Source organism: Spermophilus citellus, assembly GCF_964194105.1.
Source record: "Spermophilus citellus genome assembly, chromosome: 4".
Classification (NCBI taxonomy): Eukaryota; Metazoa; Chordata; class Mammalia; order Rodentia; family Sciuridae; genus Spermophilus; species Spermophilus citellus.
This window is the reverse complement of record NC_138185.1, coordinates 112,011,812-112,030,086: the sequence shown is the minus strand read 5'-3', so window position 1 is coordinate 112,030,086 and position 18,275 is coordinate 112,011,812. Positions and strand designations below refer to the sequence as shown.

The following is an 18,275-nucleotide window of genomic DNA, read 5'->3' as shown; positions in this document are numbered from 1 at the left end:
GTATTTCACTGCAGACTCAAGACTAAGACACCTATGGACATAATAGTATTAAGGAAAAAAACAAAGTGTTAGAGCCATTTTTAAACCTTAAATATGTTTAAATATTAAATACTTCTTATTTCTTAAATGTGTTTCTTACTATTTAAGTCAAATTTTAAAAAACATGGTCTAATTTTCACCCTTACTTCAGGTTTTTAAATCTAATGATAGAAATAGTATGGATATACAGTGTGAGGTTGATGCCTTATTAGAACGTCAGAAAAGAGAAGCCATGCCCAATCCAAAGACCCCCTCTAGCAAGTAAGTAATTATATTTGTATGTAGCACTGGCCCAGTGGACACAGGGTTCTTTCCTGTGGTTTCTGCAGGCCTGGGGAATGGTGAACATGTAGATAAGTTGGTCTGACAGTTGACCTTTTTTTGGTGGTGGGGCCATTACTGGGGTTTGAACCTAGGATCTTCTATCAGTGAGCTCCACCCCCAACCCTTTTTATTTTCTATTTTGAAACAGTCTTGCTAAGGTGTCCAGATTGGCCTTGAATTTGTAGTCCTTGCCTCCTGATACACTGGGTTTGCTGGCATGTGGCAGTGTGCCTGGCCTGACAGTTGACCTCTGTGAGGTCAAAATTAAGAAGTGTTCTTAAGTTAGATTTGTGTTTTAAGAATACCATGAGAGTCACTGTTTTGAAATGTGCCTCTCTGGAGAGGGTTAAAGCTTATGGATAATCTGGGAGGATACAGGGGTAGTGTTTTTGGCAGTCTTTGAGTATGAATAAAATTGCTTTGTGCATATCTGCTTTGATGACAAATCATTTGTGTTCTTTTTTTAAAAATATATTTTTTTAGATGTTGATGGGCCTTTATTTTATTCATTTATTTATATGCGGTGCTGAGACTCAAATCCAGTGCCTCATATATGCTAGACAAGTGCTCTGCCAATGAGCCGCAACCCCAGCCCCTGTATTAAATCTTTTAGTTTCCCCTTGGGATTGTTTACTTTTGATAATTACAATGGATAAAATCACTCTTTTTGTTTTTTTTGTTTTGTTTTTTATATTTTAGGCGACAAATAGATCCAGAATTTGCAGATATGATAAACGTCCAAGAGTTCTGCAAAGCAGGAGAAGTTGATGAAGATAGTGTCTATGGTGTATTTGTCTCCTATATTGAAATATATAATAATTACATATATGATCTGTTGGAAGAGGTACCATTTGATCCCATCAAACCCAAGTAAGTAGTAAAAAGAGCCCCCTGTTTTAGCTATTAACTTTGGGGAAGTGACTGTACCCCAAAGAGCTTTTGATTCTTCAGCTATTAATGAGGATATTTGCACTTATTTTCAGGATGAAGTGAAATAACTTATTTATTAGGTAGTTAGTATTCAATGAGTGTTTTTATCATTAACTAAATAGTAGGTGTTTTGGGGAACCTGTGGGTTAAGGCATCAGGAGAGAGTGTCCTGAACGTTCATTGAGAAAGTATTCCTGTTGGTGCGCTTTGGGGCTAGCCTCTTCAGACATCTCTTGTGTTCTCTGCATGTTCTCTACAGATCGGATCCTGGAGCTGTTGTCTGCACAAGTAGTTCTCAGACCATCTTTCATTAATATGAAGTGACGTTGCATTGTATTCTGCCAGTCAAAAGGCTACATCTTAGATTTCCTTGGGTCTTGCCTTCTGGCATCACAAGTTTACATTTGTGCCAGGGTTGACTCTGGAATCTGTGTCTAATATCAGTGTATTGTTCCTGAATTGATGGTTTTGTTCTTTAGCTAAAGGTTGATCTTCAAAGCTGTATTCATTAGGGCCTCCCAGGACATAAATAATATGAAGGCCTGTATTTTACACATAATTTTCATATGTCTAATGGAACATTGGAGAAATAGCTGGATTTAGAAAACTATTAGACTGAGCACAGGTGTCATTATATTCATTTATATGAAAGTGTATAAACTCTGTTGAAGGGGGTATACTTGATGAAAGTATTTCTGTAGTTCTTCCTGAACCATATTTTGATGGAGGAGCCTCATTTTGAATCTTTGAGTTTCACAAGGATGGTAAAAACAATTACAAAGTTGCTAAGCAAACTGAATATCACAGTGATAATTCTATAAGTTTTCTGTGAAGGAAGACTGCCCAGTTTTCTTTTGCTCTACTTTTCCCTTCCTCAATTGAGAATTATACAAAGGGATTGATTTCTGGAGTCACCTGTCTTTATGTTCCCTTGAGATGTTGGTATTAAAAAATACTTGGGTTTGGTTAGAGAGAGAAAAATGAAAGGGTAAGGACCTTACAGGACAATTGCTTTTTATATCTAATAACTTTTCCGTTTTGTTAGTTACTTCCTCATTTGCTTCAAACTATGAGTTGTCTTGACTCTGGTTTTGAGTGTGCCCGTTTTCCCGAGCTTCTGTCATGTCTTTCATTGCTTCCGATAACTTTCATGTATGGGCATGTGCCAAGTTTTTATTGGTCTGTTTTAATTGAGATTGCTTTTAAATGATTTTATCTTGTCCTATGCACCTTGTTGCCTTCCTTGTACCTCCTTGAATGAACTTATAAAGGTGCTAAATTGGCACTAAATTCTGATATGTTATTGTGGCGTTAGGACTACTTTTTTTGAGCCCTTCACTTTTAGTGGTCTTTAATGCAAAGAAAAAAAATATTATAAGTGGAGGGTTTTAAATATATGACTCTTGTGACTGTCATGTAGTCTGGACTGACCATGTTGCTGTGAGGTGGCTGCAGTAGAAACAGTAACTTCTTCCTTATTCCTTTGCTAGGTGGAACACTTGCAGCACACCCATGAGGAACACAGAATTTATGTATATGATGGGATTGGCTCTTTTCTTAAGGAGAAGGGTATAGTTATATTAGTGGTTGGCATCTGTAGCATGTTTCCATGTAGGTTGCTTTTCATTGGCTCTGGGCTGACTGCTACCTCAAGCCCTCCTTGCTTTTAGAAAAGTCTGCTACTGACTATTAGTGATGTTAGCTGTTATGTCTCTACTCTTACCATTCACAAGACTGCATCTAAATGGTACTCTTACTCAGCCCTCATACCATAAAGACTAAAACTTGACAAGCCACTTTGAAAAAATTGTCATTCCTGATATATACCGAACTCTTTATGAATTTGTTTTCTGCTGTTGCTGCAAAGGTCAGAACCAATTCTATCTTCTGGTCTTTTTAGATTAGGAAAATACTAAATTGTGATGCTTAACCTATACATGTGATATTGCTTTAATACTACTATGGTCTTTTAATTGTTTATAAGTGTTGTTTCATGTGCTTTGTTAGGGTAAACTAGAACAAAGCTTTTAAAACAAAATTGGTTCCTATTTGGTTATGTAACTAATCTTGACTGTATATCCTTGTAATTTTATTTGCATTAATTATTTGGGGTCTTAAGTAGGCTTATCTCATTAAAAATGTGTGTTGTATCTTGGCATTTTAGTTCTGGTCTTAAATGAATACCTTAGATTCTCATAATTTAGGAAGCTAATCTTTTTTTCTTTGCCATAGACTTCCACAATCTAAAATGCTTCGAGAAGATAAGAACCATAACATGTATGTTGCAGGATGTACAGAAGTAGAAGTGAAATCTACTGAGGAGGCCTTTGAAGTTTTCTGGAGAGGTTAGAGTTAGAAAAATATAAAATGATGGATTAACTCTAAGAATGATTACTATAATTTGACCAAGTCCTTTTTTATTAGAAAGCATGTATAATGAAATGTGTGAATTCAAGTATAATCAATGATTTCTCTGCCATCATAGGACAGAAAAAGAGACGTATTGCTAATACCCATCTGAATCGGGAATCCAGCCGTTCCCACAGTGTGTTCAACATTAAATTAGTTCAGGCTCCCTTGGATGCAGATGGAGACAATGTCTTACAGGTAAAGTTATAATGTCAGGAGTTTGTCTTATACTAACTCAGTCCTTGATTTTTTGGAATTACAATTAAATTAGGGAGGTGTCATTGCAATGAACGTTGCTCCAAAATTAACATATAGGTAGCTAATGATACCAAAAATGTTGTGTTTTTTTTTTTTTGTTGTTTGTTTTGTTTTTTTCTATTAGTGTAGTTTTGGGAAATTGCCTATTGAACCTGAAATTTTGCTGTGGAAGGGGTTTATAAATCTTAAAATATATATTATTTTAAAATAAGAAGAAAGTACCATTGATTGTTTTATCTCTGATTTTACTTTGTATGCGTAAATTCAGTTAATGGTTTTTAAATGTCACCAGTTCACTTTTTAGGGCAGGCACACTTCAATAGGTGGCCAGGGTTCTGAATGGCTCACCTCTTGGTAGATAGGCCACCAGTTGATCTCTAGACCTGTGGTGCTGTTAGACTTATATTAGTTCTAAACATTGTTTGAGCCCAAGTGTACATAATTTAATAACTTAAAGCTATTAAAATGCAATCATATTCAAACTCTATCATGAAATTGTGGCATTTTGAAGATTTGTGGATAGCAGCAGAAGGTGCTACTGAGGAGCACCAGGATTTGAATTCTAAGTTTTTTTTATTTACTATCTCTAACCTATCATAGAAGTTACTCATAGGGTTGTGAGACTTAAGGGAGGTAATGATGTAAAGGTCTCAGTCTAGTGTTTGGCTTATGGTCACCACTTTATAAATGCCAGCTAGAAATTGGTTTGTGTATACTTGATTTCCTTTGAATTATTATTATTATTTTTTGGTATAAGGAATTTAAATTCTAATATTATAATATCAATTAGGTACCTCTTGACTTTAATTCTTTCATTTCTTTTTATAAAAATTATTTAGAGTACTGTGAAATTATTAGATTATTAAATACTTGGTACTACTTTTTTGTTATTTTCCCCTTTTGGTGTTGGTGCTGGGAATGGAACTCAGTGCCTCATATATGTTAGGCAAGCATTCTATCATTGAGCTATATCCCCAGCCCTCGGTTATTAAAACCTGACTATAGAAAATTTTAAGATAGTTCTGCTCTAGACTAAAATTTTAAGATAGTTCAGCAGGTATTTATTGAGTTCCTCCTGAGTGCTCAGCATTGTGCAGGGTACTGGAGACAAAGTGGTAAAAAAGGCAGAGAGTCCCTGTTCTTTGCAAGCTTATGGCTTGATGCAGAAGGAAGAACAGACAACGGTCAAGTGATCACTTAAGGTCATGAACATATTCATATTTAGTAACTTTCTAAAACACATATCTTCTGTCCCTCCTGTGCATTTTGTATTATACAAATATTCATTAAGACATAATAACTTGTTGGCTTGATTCTATTTAAAGAATTATAAACCAGTTTTAACTTGTGATTGACTTTGATCATTGACTTTGTGATCTCTTTCAGGAAAAGGAACAAATCATTATAAGCCAGTTGTCCTTGGTAGATCTTGCTGGAAGTGAAAGAACTAACCGAACTAAAGCAGAAGGGAACAGGTTGCGTGAAGCTGGTAAGTAAAAACATAGTACTTATGTATTGCTACAGCTTTTGAAAATTTGCAGTGTCAGTTTATTATTTGTTTAGGAGTGAATGATTCAAGCATGATTATCTTTAGTTTAGAGAATATAAAATTGAATTGATTTAAAATTTTAGAATTGATTCTAAACCAGTATAACTAAAGAAATAGCATTGACCATTAAACTGAGCCTCTAAATTAATCTAAATCATCTGTCTGATGAAAACATGATTGAATTAGGTGACCTTAATCAGGGTTCCAAAATGTACACATTCCGATGCACTTTGAGGGAAGATCTGCATTTTTGGAGGCTTAATCAAGCCTTCGGGCTGTCTTGACTGATCCAATTAAGATTGGTCATAAAGTCTGCTGCTTAAGAAATCCTTGTAGAGATGTAGAAGGGACAGAGTTAGCTGGCTCCTAAGACACTAGCCTGACTGGAAGAAACATGCTCTCTGGGTACAGGAAGGGTCAGACCCTGGGTTGGAGCAAGTTGAAGCCTGAAATGGTCATGCTTTGGAGAAAATATTTTAATATGAGATTTTCAGTGTCTGCATCTGACATACTCTTTCACAGGATTTGGAAGAAACTATGGGCATAAAGTGTAATGTTATATTTGCTGGAAATTCTTTTAATAGAATCTCTGAAGTTCGCCTATTTAACCTATGTAGAAATAGTACTACTGAAAGACAGCCTGAGCCATGATGGGCAGCTCTTTAGATGAAGGCATGAAAATTTGCAATTTCCATCTAATAGTTACGTGAAGTTGAGATTATATAGGCAAACAGAACATACTTTAGCTACTATATTGTGTGTCCTCCCCATCCCAAATATCTTCTGTGTTTATTTTTCTTTGAGGTAACATTAATCAGTCACTAATGACACTAAGAACATGTATGGAAGTTCTGAGAGAGAACCAAATGTATGGAACTAACAAGGTGAGCAGCAGCCTTCATTTGTTACTTGTATAGATTTATTTGTGTGGGATTTTGTCTTATGAATTTACATTTGCATGTATTTATAGATGGTTCCATATCGAGATTCAAAGTTAACCCATCTGTTCAAGAACTATTTTGACGGGGAAGGAAAAGTACGTATGATTGTGTGTGTGAATCCAAAGGCTGAAGACTATGAAGAAAGCTTGGTAATTTTAACTTATTTATCATATAAAGTCAAATTTCCCTAGGAAAAGCAGTTATTTGGATGTGAAGAATGAGATTTTGAACATTTTATAAATTAATACAGAAACAATGGGTACAGAAGTTTGCTAATAACCAACCTATTATTGCTTCATTTAGTCATTTATGAAGAATGACTTGGATATGCTTATTTTTCACAAACTCCATTTGTTTTATATTTTAGCAAGTCATGAGATTTGCAGAAGTGACCCAAGAAGTTGAAGTAGCTAGACCTATAGACAAGGTGATATGTGGTTTAACCCCTGGGAGACGATATAGAAACCATGCTCGAGGAGGCCCAGTTGGAGATGGTATGATTTGGTACATTTACCCACTGATCTGTTCTAATTTTAAAAAAATCTATTTCACATAAGAGAACTTTTTATATCCCTTCTTCTCAAGAACCAAATGCAAAAAACTTTGAACCAAAATATAAATGATATTTCTTTTGTTGCATTCTCTCTCATTTTTAAGAAAGTAAGATGAGGCTGGGGCTGTAGCTCAGTGGTAGAACACCTGCCTCGCATGTGTGAGGTAATGGGTTCGAGCCTCAGCGCCACATAAAAATAAATAAACAAAGATATTGTGTCCGTACAATTAAAAAAAAAATATATGACAACTCAAGAAATTCCATGGTTAATTGTTCTGGGGCTCTAATCATAGTATTAAACTTGCTTAATATCTTTTTCTATTGTGTAACTTTAAAATTTTTTTGTAATTCAATACAGAACCATTGGTTGCTGAAGTGGTTTTACAGAGTTTCCCACCTTTGCCGTCATGTGAAATTTTGGATATCAATGATGAGCAGACCCTTCCAAGGCTGATAGAAGCCTTGGAGAAGCGGCATCACCTGCGACAAATGGTGATTGATGAGTTTAACAAGCAATGTAAGGGCAGACCTGTGTGCAGTCATTTTAACTTCAGAAATTGAAAGAGTTTTGTAGAAGGATGCAATTGTTAAAAATTTTTTTAATTTTTAAAATTTGATATATATGATAATAGAATGTATTACAATTCGTATTACACATATAGAGCACAATTTTTCATATGACACTAAGAATATGTATGGTTGTACACAGAGTAGAGTCAAAACCTTCATGTCTTCTTACATGTACTTAGGGTAATGATGACCATCGCATTCCACCATCTTTCCTACCCCTATACCCCCTCCCTTCCCTTTTCCCCTTGGCCCTATCTGGAGTTCATTTACCGCCATGCCCCCAATATTATGGATCAGCATCCTTAAATCAAATAAATCATTTGGCATTTGGTTTTTGAGGACTGGCTAATTTCACTTAACATTATATTCTCAGCTTCATCTATTTACCTGCAAATACCATGATTTTATTCTCTTTTAATGCTGAGTAATATTCCATTGCATTATACACCACATTTTCTTTATCCATTCATCTACTGAAGGGCATCTAGGTTGTTTCCACAGTTTAACTATTGTGAATTGTGCTGCTATAAACATTGATGTGGCTGTGTCCCTGTTATATGCTGTTTTTAAGTCCTTTGGGTATAGACGGAGGAGAGGGATTGCTGGGTCAAATGGTGGTTCCATTCCCAGTTTTCCAAGGATCCTCCATACTGCTTTCCATGTTGGCTACACCAATTTGCAATCCCAACAGCAATGTATGAATGTGCCTTTTTCCCCACAATTAGGATGCATTTTTTTTTTTTAGAGAGAGAGAGAGAGAATTTTTTTTTAATATTTATTTTTCAGTTCTCGGCAGACACAACATCTTTGTTGGTATGTGGTGCTGAGGATTGAACCCGGGCCGCACGCATGCCAGGCGAGCGCGCTACCACTTGAGCCACATCCCCAGCCCTAGAATGCATTTTTAAGGAAGAATTTATATTTTGTAGTACTCAAGTCATTGTATAATTAGAGTAACAGGAATTTTTTCCAGACCAAAGAAAAAGTTGGTCTGCCCCCTCCTTTTACTGTCAGTGATGGCCAGAAAGGAATATTTCTTAATTTCTTTGCCTATAAAATGGGGATTGTAGTTGTTTCTACCTCAGGAAGTTGTGAGGTAAAAGAGATAATGTGTGAAAGTCTTGAAGAACAGTGAATAGCCTTGCACACAGTAAGTGAATGTATCTGAGTAACCAGCCCGGGTCCTAACTGGCAAGTGGTGTACCAGGGATTTCAGTTCAGTCCAGCTCTCTCAAATCTGGTATTATTTCCATCTTTGCCTACAAAGGCAAATACATACGTATTTACCTGGAAGTGTTGGGAGGGGGATACTACAGTGCAAAATGAAAGACTTTTTTCAGCTTTAAACAGTTCTATGGACATCTCTTACAGATTTGAGTAACAGGCTCCTTATTTCTTTCCAAACTTGTTTTCTCCTTGTAGATGATTCTCACAGATTTGCTGAATAGCTGTTTTATCTAGTGTCTGCTAAGAGAAGTAGATTTCCTTGGTTATTTTGCAATTGGAGTAAAACAGCCTGCATGCTTTTGTTTCAGCTAATACTTTTAAAACTTTGTTACAAGAATTTGACAATGCTGTTTTAAATAAAGAAAATTACGCTCAAGGAAAACTAAATGAAAAAGAAAAGGTGATCTCAGGACAGAAATTGGAAATAGAACGACTGGAAAAGAAAAATAAAACTTTGGAATATAAGGTTTGTGTTATTATAATGTTATAAGTGTTGGTCATTCAGCTCTGGTCTGATTGACTGTTTCTGTTCCATGTACCTGTTATTGTTGCTTATTAAGTTATCATTTGATTATTTGCTATTATTCATCTATCATTTGGTTATTACTATCTTTATCCCACCCCAAAGAGGAGGAAATGTGAATGAAAAGCATAGAAAGGAGAAAAGAAATAGTGTACTCTTATGTTAGAGGTAGCCATTGAAGAGAATGTTCTGTGACCCAAACAAGTGTAAGTGAACTTACAGAGTTCAGCTATGGTGATAGAGCTTTTCAATTTATTATAAATATTTCCTCCATATGCTTTAAAAAAAAAAAGTTGAAATAAATAATTAAATGAGATAATATTAAGGTGCCAGAATGGTGCCTTGGATATAATGTATACTCAATGAATGTTAATTGGATCTGAATTTGGTTTACAAGTCATGTTGTGTAAAAAGTACAAACTTCCTGTGGGGTAGAAGGAAAAACAGTCCTATTGGGGTGCATTGCCATGCTGTGTAATGTTTAGTTCGCTCATTTACAGAGATTACTTAGAGGTTTGGGGGAGTTTACGTGCATACTAGAGATAAATGAGTCTCAACCAATGGTGTTCACTATACAACAGTTTTCTCTGAAAACAGCCTAAGAAATTAGAGTTTTAGGCCTTAGTTTTAGGGGAAAAGAATTTTCACCTGAAGTTAGCTATAGTTTTGTCTTTTGGTAAGGAATTTGTATAATAAGTTCTTACTTCCAGAAATGGAGCTGGGAATTCAGATGTACTTTCATGAGCAAATTGAGAAAGATTATTTTATGGCTACATAAAATGTCTGTATACCAAATATAAAATGTGTTGGTCTACCTTCCCAGATTGAGATTTTAGAGAAAACAACTACTATCTATGAAGAAGATAAACGCAATCTACAACAGGAACTTGAAGCCCAGAATCAGAAACTTCAAAGACAGTTTTCTGACAAACGCAGATTAGAAGCCAGGTTGCAAGGCATGGTGACAGAAACAACAATGAAGTGGCAAAAAGAATGTGTGAGTGTCATTCTTATAGTGCTTATCTTAGAATTGGATGATTTTTTTCAAATTGTAGTCAAGTAAATTACTGTACTTATGGTAGACTTGGTGGTATTTGCTCATCTTGGAAGTATTGACTTATGGTAGACTTGGTGGTATTTGCTCATCTTGGAAGTATTGAAGAACTGTCATGTTTTAGGAAATTAAGTAATTTGGTGCATTTTCTGGTGTGACTGAACTAGAATATAAATCGCCATTGGTAATCTGTAGGAACGTCGAGTGGCTGCCACCCAGCTGGAGATGCAGAATAAACTCTGGGTTAAAGATGAAAAACTGAAACAGCTGAAGGCTATTGTTACTGAACCCAAAACTGAAAAACCTGAGAGACCCTCTCGGGAGCGGGATCGAGAGAAAGTTACTCAAAGATCTGTTTCTCCATCATCAGTGCCTGTAAGTTTCCTATAGTGGTATCATAGTTTAGTGCTAGAAAAATTCTATGAGAATTGACTTTTTTTGTTTTATATTATTTATTATATTTCTTAAACTTATACTTAAAACTTTTTAAATCTAGTATAAACATTAATGTAGTACAAAAATTCAATAACAGTGCAAGTACTTATAATGTTAAATCTTCATATGCTAAAATTATAGAAAAGTATTGAATTGTTTCTCTCCATTTTTCAGTCTTACTCATTAATTTCTCTCCAATTTTTCTAGCTTTCTAGTAACTATATTGCTCAGATTTCCAACGGCCAGCAACTCATGAGCCAGCCACAGCTACATAGGCGCTCTAACTCTTGCAGCAGCATTTCTGTAGCTTCCTGTATTTCGGAATGGGAGCAGAAAATTCCTCCGTACAACACACCTGTCAATGTTACATCTATTGCAAGGCGTAGGCAGCAGGAGCCAGGACAAAGTAAAACTTGTATCGTGTCAGACAGAAGGCGAGGGATGTACTGGACTGAAGGCAGGGAGGTGGTTCCTACATTCAGAAATGAGATAGAAGTAGAAGAGGATCATTGCTGCAGGGTTAGTTCCAGTATTATTTTAAAGCATTACAATAATAGATTTTATTTCTTTTGGTTTTTTATAACTGTTCCAGAAGTTCCATGGAAAGATGAATGGGCGCCAACATGAACAAGGTCTAAATTTTCTGTCACTTAATTTGAAAGATTGAATCACCCTGAAATTGAACATGAGCTCTTTATTGGAAAAAGCCTAAACACATCTGACAACAGAAGTAATGCCCTGTGAGTTCATGAATGCAGGCCAATATGGCTCATCCCAGGGTAGTCTGTGCTTTGTTGCACAGAATTGGAGAGCACCTGCTCTACCATGAGCTGCACCCCAGCCCAAATATGGATGTCTTAGTATATACTTTTCATTTTTTTCTTTTAGTTCCTTTCCTCAGATTTAACTATACTTTTTCAAACAAACAAAAAAAGTTGAAAAAATGATATAGTAACTTTTTTCCCCCTTACCTAGACCTAACACTGTTACTTTATGTAAACATGTTTTTCCCATGAATCTTTTTTCAAAGTAATAGGCTTTTTTTTTCCTAAAAAATAAGGATAATGTCCTGTGTAACCACAATCTTTATCATACCTATGGAAGTGAACGAACATTAATTGACTAAATATCCTCTAATTTCCCCAGTTGTATCAATGATAGCTATTCTTTTTAATCTGTAATAATATTATCAAGGTGAATGTACTGCATGTGGCAATTATATTTTAAATCTCTTTTAATATAAAATGATTCCCCCTTTGATTTTTTTATGACATTGGCTATTTTGAAGAGTCTAGTTCAGTTGTTTTGAAACTACTCAGTTTTCCTGTCCAATAAATTGCTTTTAATATCCAAGCCTTTGTCACAAGTTACAAGGACTTTGTTTCACTAAAGGGTGTTTAAAATTAATTCACTTTCGTATTTTTCTTTTGAAGATGAGTGCCTTTGAATCTGAAAAAATGGCCAAATTAATATTGTGAATTAAATTTAGTAAAATCTTCACATAACTCTTTTAGTATTTTTCTTCTAAGCAAATTTTAACTTACAGTAAGTATGCTTTAGATTTTCAATGCATAGTTTGGGGTATAGCTGGGTGCAGTGGTACATGCCTATCATACCAGGGACTTAGAGGATTGCAAGTTTGAGGCTAGCCTCACCAATTGAGCAAGACCCTGTCTCAAAAAAAAAAAAAAAAAAAAGGAAAAGAAAACAGGGGCTGGGGTTGTGGCTGAGTGGTACAGCGCTTGCCTACATATGTGAGGCACTGGGTTTGATCCTCAGCACCACATAAAAATAAATGAATAAAATAAAGGTATTGTGCCCATCTGTAACTAAATAAATATTTTTTTTTTAAAAATGAAAAAAATCAAAACAACCAAAAAAATGACTGGGGATATAGCTCAATGGTAAAGTACCCATGGGTTCAATCCCCAGCACACACACCCTAAAAAAAAATTCATTTAGGTGGCCTGCATTCCTGATTACTAATGGATGGTGACATAGCCCAAGGTATTGATCAAGGCTACAGATAATTCTAGTTTCTTTAGTTCTTACTCTGCAGATTTTGCCTTGTCTTTATGGGACCAAATCATGGTGAATGGTCTTTCTGATCAACTCTAGTCAATCCTCTTATTTCATGAATGTTTATAAACCAAAAACCATTCAAAGCTTGTTTACACCTGGTCAGCAGTAATGAATTATCTAATTTGAGAATGAAATACTTAAGAGGATTTACTAGAGATACTTTGACTTCTCACTTGAAATCAAAATCTCTTTAGAAGTGCAGCAGAAAAGTTACTCTTAGGTTGGTATCTGTGTGTCCAGGTTTATTGGTCAAAGATTGTCAGCTGGACTGAACTTTACTTTAGTGAGGAAAAAAATTTAAAATGTCTGTCTTGAACACTAATAGATTATATGGACCATCATCTTTGCAAGCCTTTTTCAGGATGTATTATTGATAAATATGTTCAAGAAGACCCACTTCTATACTTACCTGGCAGGGGAGATACCATGATCACGAAGGTGGTTTTTCCAGGGCGAGGCTTATCCATTGCACTCAGGATGTGCTGACCCCAATTAAAAAAAAAAAAAAAGACGACTCACTTTTGCTAAATGGTAGATCCTAAGAGCCAGTCTTTCTTATTCAATATTAATCAGAGCATTTCAAGAATGGAAAGTTTATTGCCTGAGTTAACCCAGTAGCATCTTTAGCAGCAAATTATATTGACCGTTCTATATATAAAATATATGGTATTTATACCATGTATACCATATATATAGTATATAACTAGAATTGTCACTACTACTTCATTTGTTTCTTGTAATTACGTAGGGAAAATGATTTAGTTCTTCAGATGTGCATTTTGAAATTGATCTTCATACTTGACCAGGTTTGAAGAATTTGGCCTATGGTAGACTTTTTTCCATTGCTTTCAATTTTATAAATGGGAGATTTCACAAAATTACTTAACTGTAATAACTGTCATGTAACTTTACTAGGTTTATATGGCATTTGAATGGAAGCAACTAGTTTTTCTTGTATGGTAGAAACTGATTTGACACTGTATTTTTTATTTGATTCTTGGAACCTTTAGAAATGTTTTGGGAAAAAGTTAGTTGGTAAGTTTTAGCCATTATTGTATTTGAACTTTCAAGAAGTTGTTTTGAGATATTTTAACTCAGTAGTTTACATTGTTTTAACATGTTTTGCATGAGGTTCTTATTATACCTTACTTTCTTTAGTATTTAGCTATTTAAAGCTTTATCAGCTGTAATTTTTTTGCCTCTGTATAAGGAGTGTTTTCTTTAGATGCCTAGAAGATGTTTAGGGATTTTATTGATGATATCAATGCTTTCAGCAGAGTTGCTGATCTAATAGATTGCCTCTCAAAAGCAGACATAAATACTGATTTTTGATCAAGAATGTAATATGAATTGTTTTTCTTGAACAGGAAGAATTAGCAGCATTGCCAGATTTTTTTCTTTTCATTCTCTGTTGAAGGGAAGCTCCCGGGTAGAATATGTAATACACAAGCTGCTATTAAAAGATGTTTGTAGGTTTTGTGTTTAAGTACAAAGAGAATGTTTAAATTACTTAGATAACCTTTAGCTTTTGAAAAGATTTGACTTGATACTGTCATAAAATAACAGCCAAACCTGCTGCACTTCTAGCAGTGCCCTTAAATTAATTCTGGGTTATGCTTGTTTCTCAATTCCTCTTTCAACTGATCAGAACGCACCACCAATCCGTCTCAGACACAGACGATCACGCTCTGCAGGGGACAGATGGGTAGATCATAAGCCCGCTTCTAACGTGCAAACTGAAACAGTCATGCAGCCACATGTCCCTCATGCCATCACAGTATCTGTTGCAAATGAAAAGGCACTAGCTAAGTGTGAGAAGTACATGCTGACTCACCAGGAACTAGCCTCCGATGGGGAGATTGAAACTAAACTAATTAAGGTAAAAATGAATTTACACAGGAGAAAAAATATTTTAAAAAATCATCTTAACAAGAACTATTTGCTCTTTTACTCCCTTGATGTCACAGTCTGTGTCAATTGAAACATAAGTGGGCATCTGATGTAACTTTTTTATTAGCAGAAAATTAACTGCTTAGGTTACAAATCTGCTAAACTGGGACTAAATCTGCTTAAACAGGCATAGATTCTTGGGTTTCTTAGAATTCCAGATCCATAATATACTTTATATGTAGCTTTAACTTATACAAAAAAGTAAACCTAAATGACGAACTCTTACCTTTGCTGTCAGTTCAAGATTAAAAAAAAACCTGCAATAAAATTTGACTTGAAAATTACTCAATATTGAGCTACTTAACGCCCTTGCCCAGAAAGAGACTTGCCTGCTTGTAAGAGAATTTTTCTTTGATCATGGAGTCAGTGAATAATTAGGGAAGGAAAAGACAAGACTGTGAGGGAAAAGCTTTTCATCTCAAATTCAGTTTAGAGGGTAGTTACAAATAAGATTGTACTTTGTGTGAATAGAGGGCACACTAGAGGAGAAAATTCAGTGTCTAAGAATATGTAAAAATTCCTGACAGATTTCTTGATCTTTGAGAAGTTTAGGTTTTAAAATATAAGTAAAAAATAATTTTTCCCCACAACTATGAGTGTTACTGATCATATTGTACTTCTTAAAATGAGAGATATATTCAAATTTCTAATGTTTTGATTAGTATAGATTCAGCATTCCATCTGTTTTTGTGGGTGGGAGTTTCCATTATACATGTGTGTTTATGGTTTGGATGTATCAAAAGTATAATAGTGTCCTTTTCTCTTGGCTTTAGGGAGATGTTTATAAAACAAGGGGTGGTGGACAATCTGTTCAGTTTACTGAGATTGAGACCTTGAAACAAGAATCACCAAGTGGGTGAGTGATCACCAATGATGTCTCTTTAAAGGGCTGTTGTTTGCTTAGCTGCGCATTCTTGATGGACAGAATATCCTGTGAAGTTTATCATTAATTCTCAAAAGGGGTATAGATGGTTTTCCCTATTTCTAATATTTTTCTTGTTCTTAGATGCAAAAATAATTGTTGCATCATGTTTCCCCTTTTTTAGTAGTCGAAAACGAAGATCGTCCACAGTAGCACCTGCCCAACCAGATGGTACAGAGTCTGAATGGACCGATGTAGAAACAAGGGTAGGGGTAAAAATTAAATATTTGCTTGCTAAAAATTAGGCATGTCATGTTTTAAACTCTGCAACTATAGCTCTATGCTCTGAGAAGATGCTGAGGCACCGTATCCTGTTGCCAGTATAGCCTGGAGGCCTGTTCCTAACACACTTGCAGGGCATTTGCATTTCTTCAGTTCTGGTCTTACTAGAGCTTTCAGTTCAGAACCCCAGTTTTCAGTATAGGGGGATAAGAATTAAAGATCAGGCCAAGGCAGACGTGATGTTGCACACCTATAATCTCTGCTACTTGGGAAGCTGAAGCAAGATCACCACAAATCCAAGGCCAGTCTTGGCAGCTTAGTGAGACCCTGTCTTAAAATAAAAGGTTTGGGATTATAGCTCAGGGGTAGAGCACCCTGGGTTCAATTCCCAATACCAGCAAAAAAATAAAAAATAAAAAAAAAAGAAAGAAAGGAAAGAATCAAGCCAAAGGAGCCAAGCATGGTGGTGCATGCTTATAATCCAAGCTACCCAGAAGGCTGAGACAGGAGGATTGCAGCCTGGGCAACATAGCAAGACTCCACCTCAAAACAAAACAACAAAAAACATTGAGCCGAAGAGTATCACTTGGGAATAACGGCAGATGGATGGGAGTTTCCTTAGAAGCAGCTTGTCAGGTGTTCCTTCTTGACTGTTATCCCTCAGGAGAGGGAAGGAAGGTGGGGGTCAGGAGGCCATGCTCTCACTCTGGCCACTGACTTCTCAAGAACTCCTCTTATCTAAAATGAGAGGAAGTTACCTGGAGAACCTTCGAAGACTTTCCAGCTCCCAGTATTTGTGGCCTATGCCAGAAGTAATCTCAAGTGTGTGTCTGTGTCTGTCTAATCCAAATGTCTTTGCTGAACTAGAGAGCAATGTTGGCTTTCACCTTGGAGAGCCCATCTAAACAGGTATGTTTATAGACTGTTAAGAGGAGCTAACCTTTCCCTCTTTTGTCACTTTCCTTTCAGTGTTCCGTGGCTGTGGAGATGAGAGCAGGATCTCAGCTGGGACCTGGATATCAGCATCACGCGCAGCCTAAGTGAGCACTGTGGCTCGCCCTGCTCTGTGTCCTCCTCTGCTAGAATTTCCACCTCAGCACCCTCCTAACAGTCCCCTTGGTTTCAAGAGCAGATGTGGATTTGAGTTTCTCTTGGGATTATGTGGGTCTTCCTGGCAGCCTGCAGTAGGCATCCGCATGCTGAGCATCTGAGAGGGCTATTGACACCATTAGAGCAGCAAGGGCAGGAGGTGATAGGAGACCGGTGACTCTTGTTTGTATTCTACCACTGCTCCTAAAGCTTTCTGAGGCTGAACTGAGCACCTGGGAGAAGGAAGGACTGAAGGCTTTAGTTGGCTTTGTGTGGTTTTTCTTTCCTGGCTGGCTTCTTGTTCTTCATATAGGAGTGAGTGTTCACAAATAAATAAATTAAATGAAAGGCCCAAATTCATGGTAGAAAAACAATCACTCTTTCCTCTTCTATCAAATATTTCCTAGGGAATCTGACCTATTCTTTTCTCCTATTTTAGTAAAACCCCTTCTTTACAAATATCTATAACATTTGTAACCCTTGGGTTCCTAAAGCAATTTGAAAAATTGTTTCAACAGGGTAAGGATGGGAAATCCTGTTTTCTATAATAACTGCTTTCTCAGAAGGACTTGAATTTTTTTTTTAAGATTTGTGTGTCATGAATGTGTAACTAATTGCAAAATTCAACACTAAATGCTGGTTTTTATGTTTTAGGCGCAAGAAGCCATGAACTGACGGTCCCAGTAGTGAAAGAACATTGTCATTTGTGTTGGTATTCAAAGCCATGCCAGAAGCAGTCTTGAGACATCTTGTAGAATTCCAGCTTTGTGGAACGTTACAGACCTCAGCTATATCATACACTGGCCTAGAACAAAGTTTCCCCTTTGGATCCAAAGACATCTATGATTCAGCAAACTTTGTATATTAAATACCTTGCCATATTTAATATTAATAGAAGACCCCCCCTCCATTTTCTCATGGCTGTATGAACTTTTTTTATAATACTATTTTTTTTTTGTACATTTCTTGTATACTTATGAACTCTAATTCAAGCAAGTGTTTGTCTTGGGTAATTAAGGAAGAATATATCTAGATCATACTTTATTTTTTATTCTGATCTTTTTCAGCTCTGGTCTGAGTATTTCTTAAAGGTTTTATAAGCAAAACAAATGCTGCTATTGATTAGCTGCAAGAATGCACTTTAGACATACTGGACAATTCAAACTTTCAAAATAGAGATGTCAGTGACTGGCTATCA

At 36.0% G+C, this 18,275-nt stretch overlaps 1 protein-coding gene across 1 annotated transcript in view; it reads left to right on the top strand.

Moving 5' to 3' along the window:
• The window catches only part of KIF23 (kinesin family member 23), a 28,569-nt gene extending 10,319 nt beyond the window's left edge, over window positions 1-18,250 (top strand). Inside the window, exons 6-23 of the mRNA XM_081292771.1 lie at window positions 191-300; window positions 1,063-1,233; window positions 3,526-3,638; window positions 3,779-3,900; window positions 5,347-5,449; window positions 6,314-6,393; window positions 6,480-6,599; window positions 6,818-6,944; window positions 7,362-7,520; window positions 9,109-9,266; window positions 10,147-10,320; window positions 10,573-10,752; window positions 11,020-11,331; window positions 14,543-14,773; window positions 15,618-15,700; window positions 15,891-15,972; window positions 16,958-17,028; window positions 17,732-18,250. Of these exons, the coding sequence (XP_081148897.1) occupies window positions 191-300; window positions 1,063-1,233; window positions 3,526-3,638; window positions 3,779-3,900; window positions 5,347-5,449; window positions 6,314-6,393; window positions 6,480-6,599; window positions 6,818-6,944; window positions 7,362-7,520; window positions 9,109-9,266; window positions 10,147-10,320; window positions 10,573-10,752; window positions 11,020-11,331; window positions 14,543-14,773; window positions 15,618-15,700; window positions 15,891-15,972; window positions 16,958-17,028; window positions 17,732-17,747 (2,412 nt within the window). The 3' untranslated portion in view covers window positions 17,748-18,250. The remainder of the gene's footprint in view (window positions 1-190; window positions 301-1,062; window positions 1,234-3,525; window positions 3,639-3,778; window positions 3,901-5,346; window positions 5,450-6,313; window positions 6,394-6,479; window positions 6,600-6,817; window positions 6,945-7,361; window positions 7,521-9,108; window positions 9,267-10,146; window positions 10,321-10,572; window positions 10,753-11,019; window positions 11,332-14,542; window positions 14,774-15,617; window positions 15,701-15,890; window positions 15,973-16,957; window positions 17,029-17,731) is intronic.
• The last annotated feature ends 25 nt before the right edge of the window (window positions 18,251-18,275 follow it).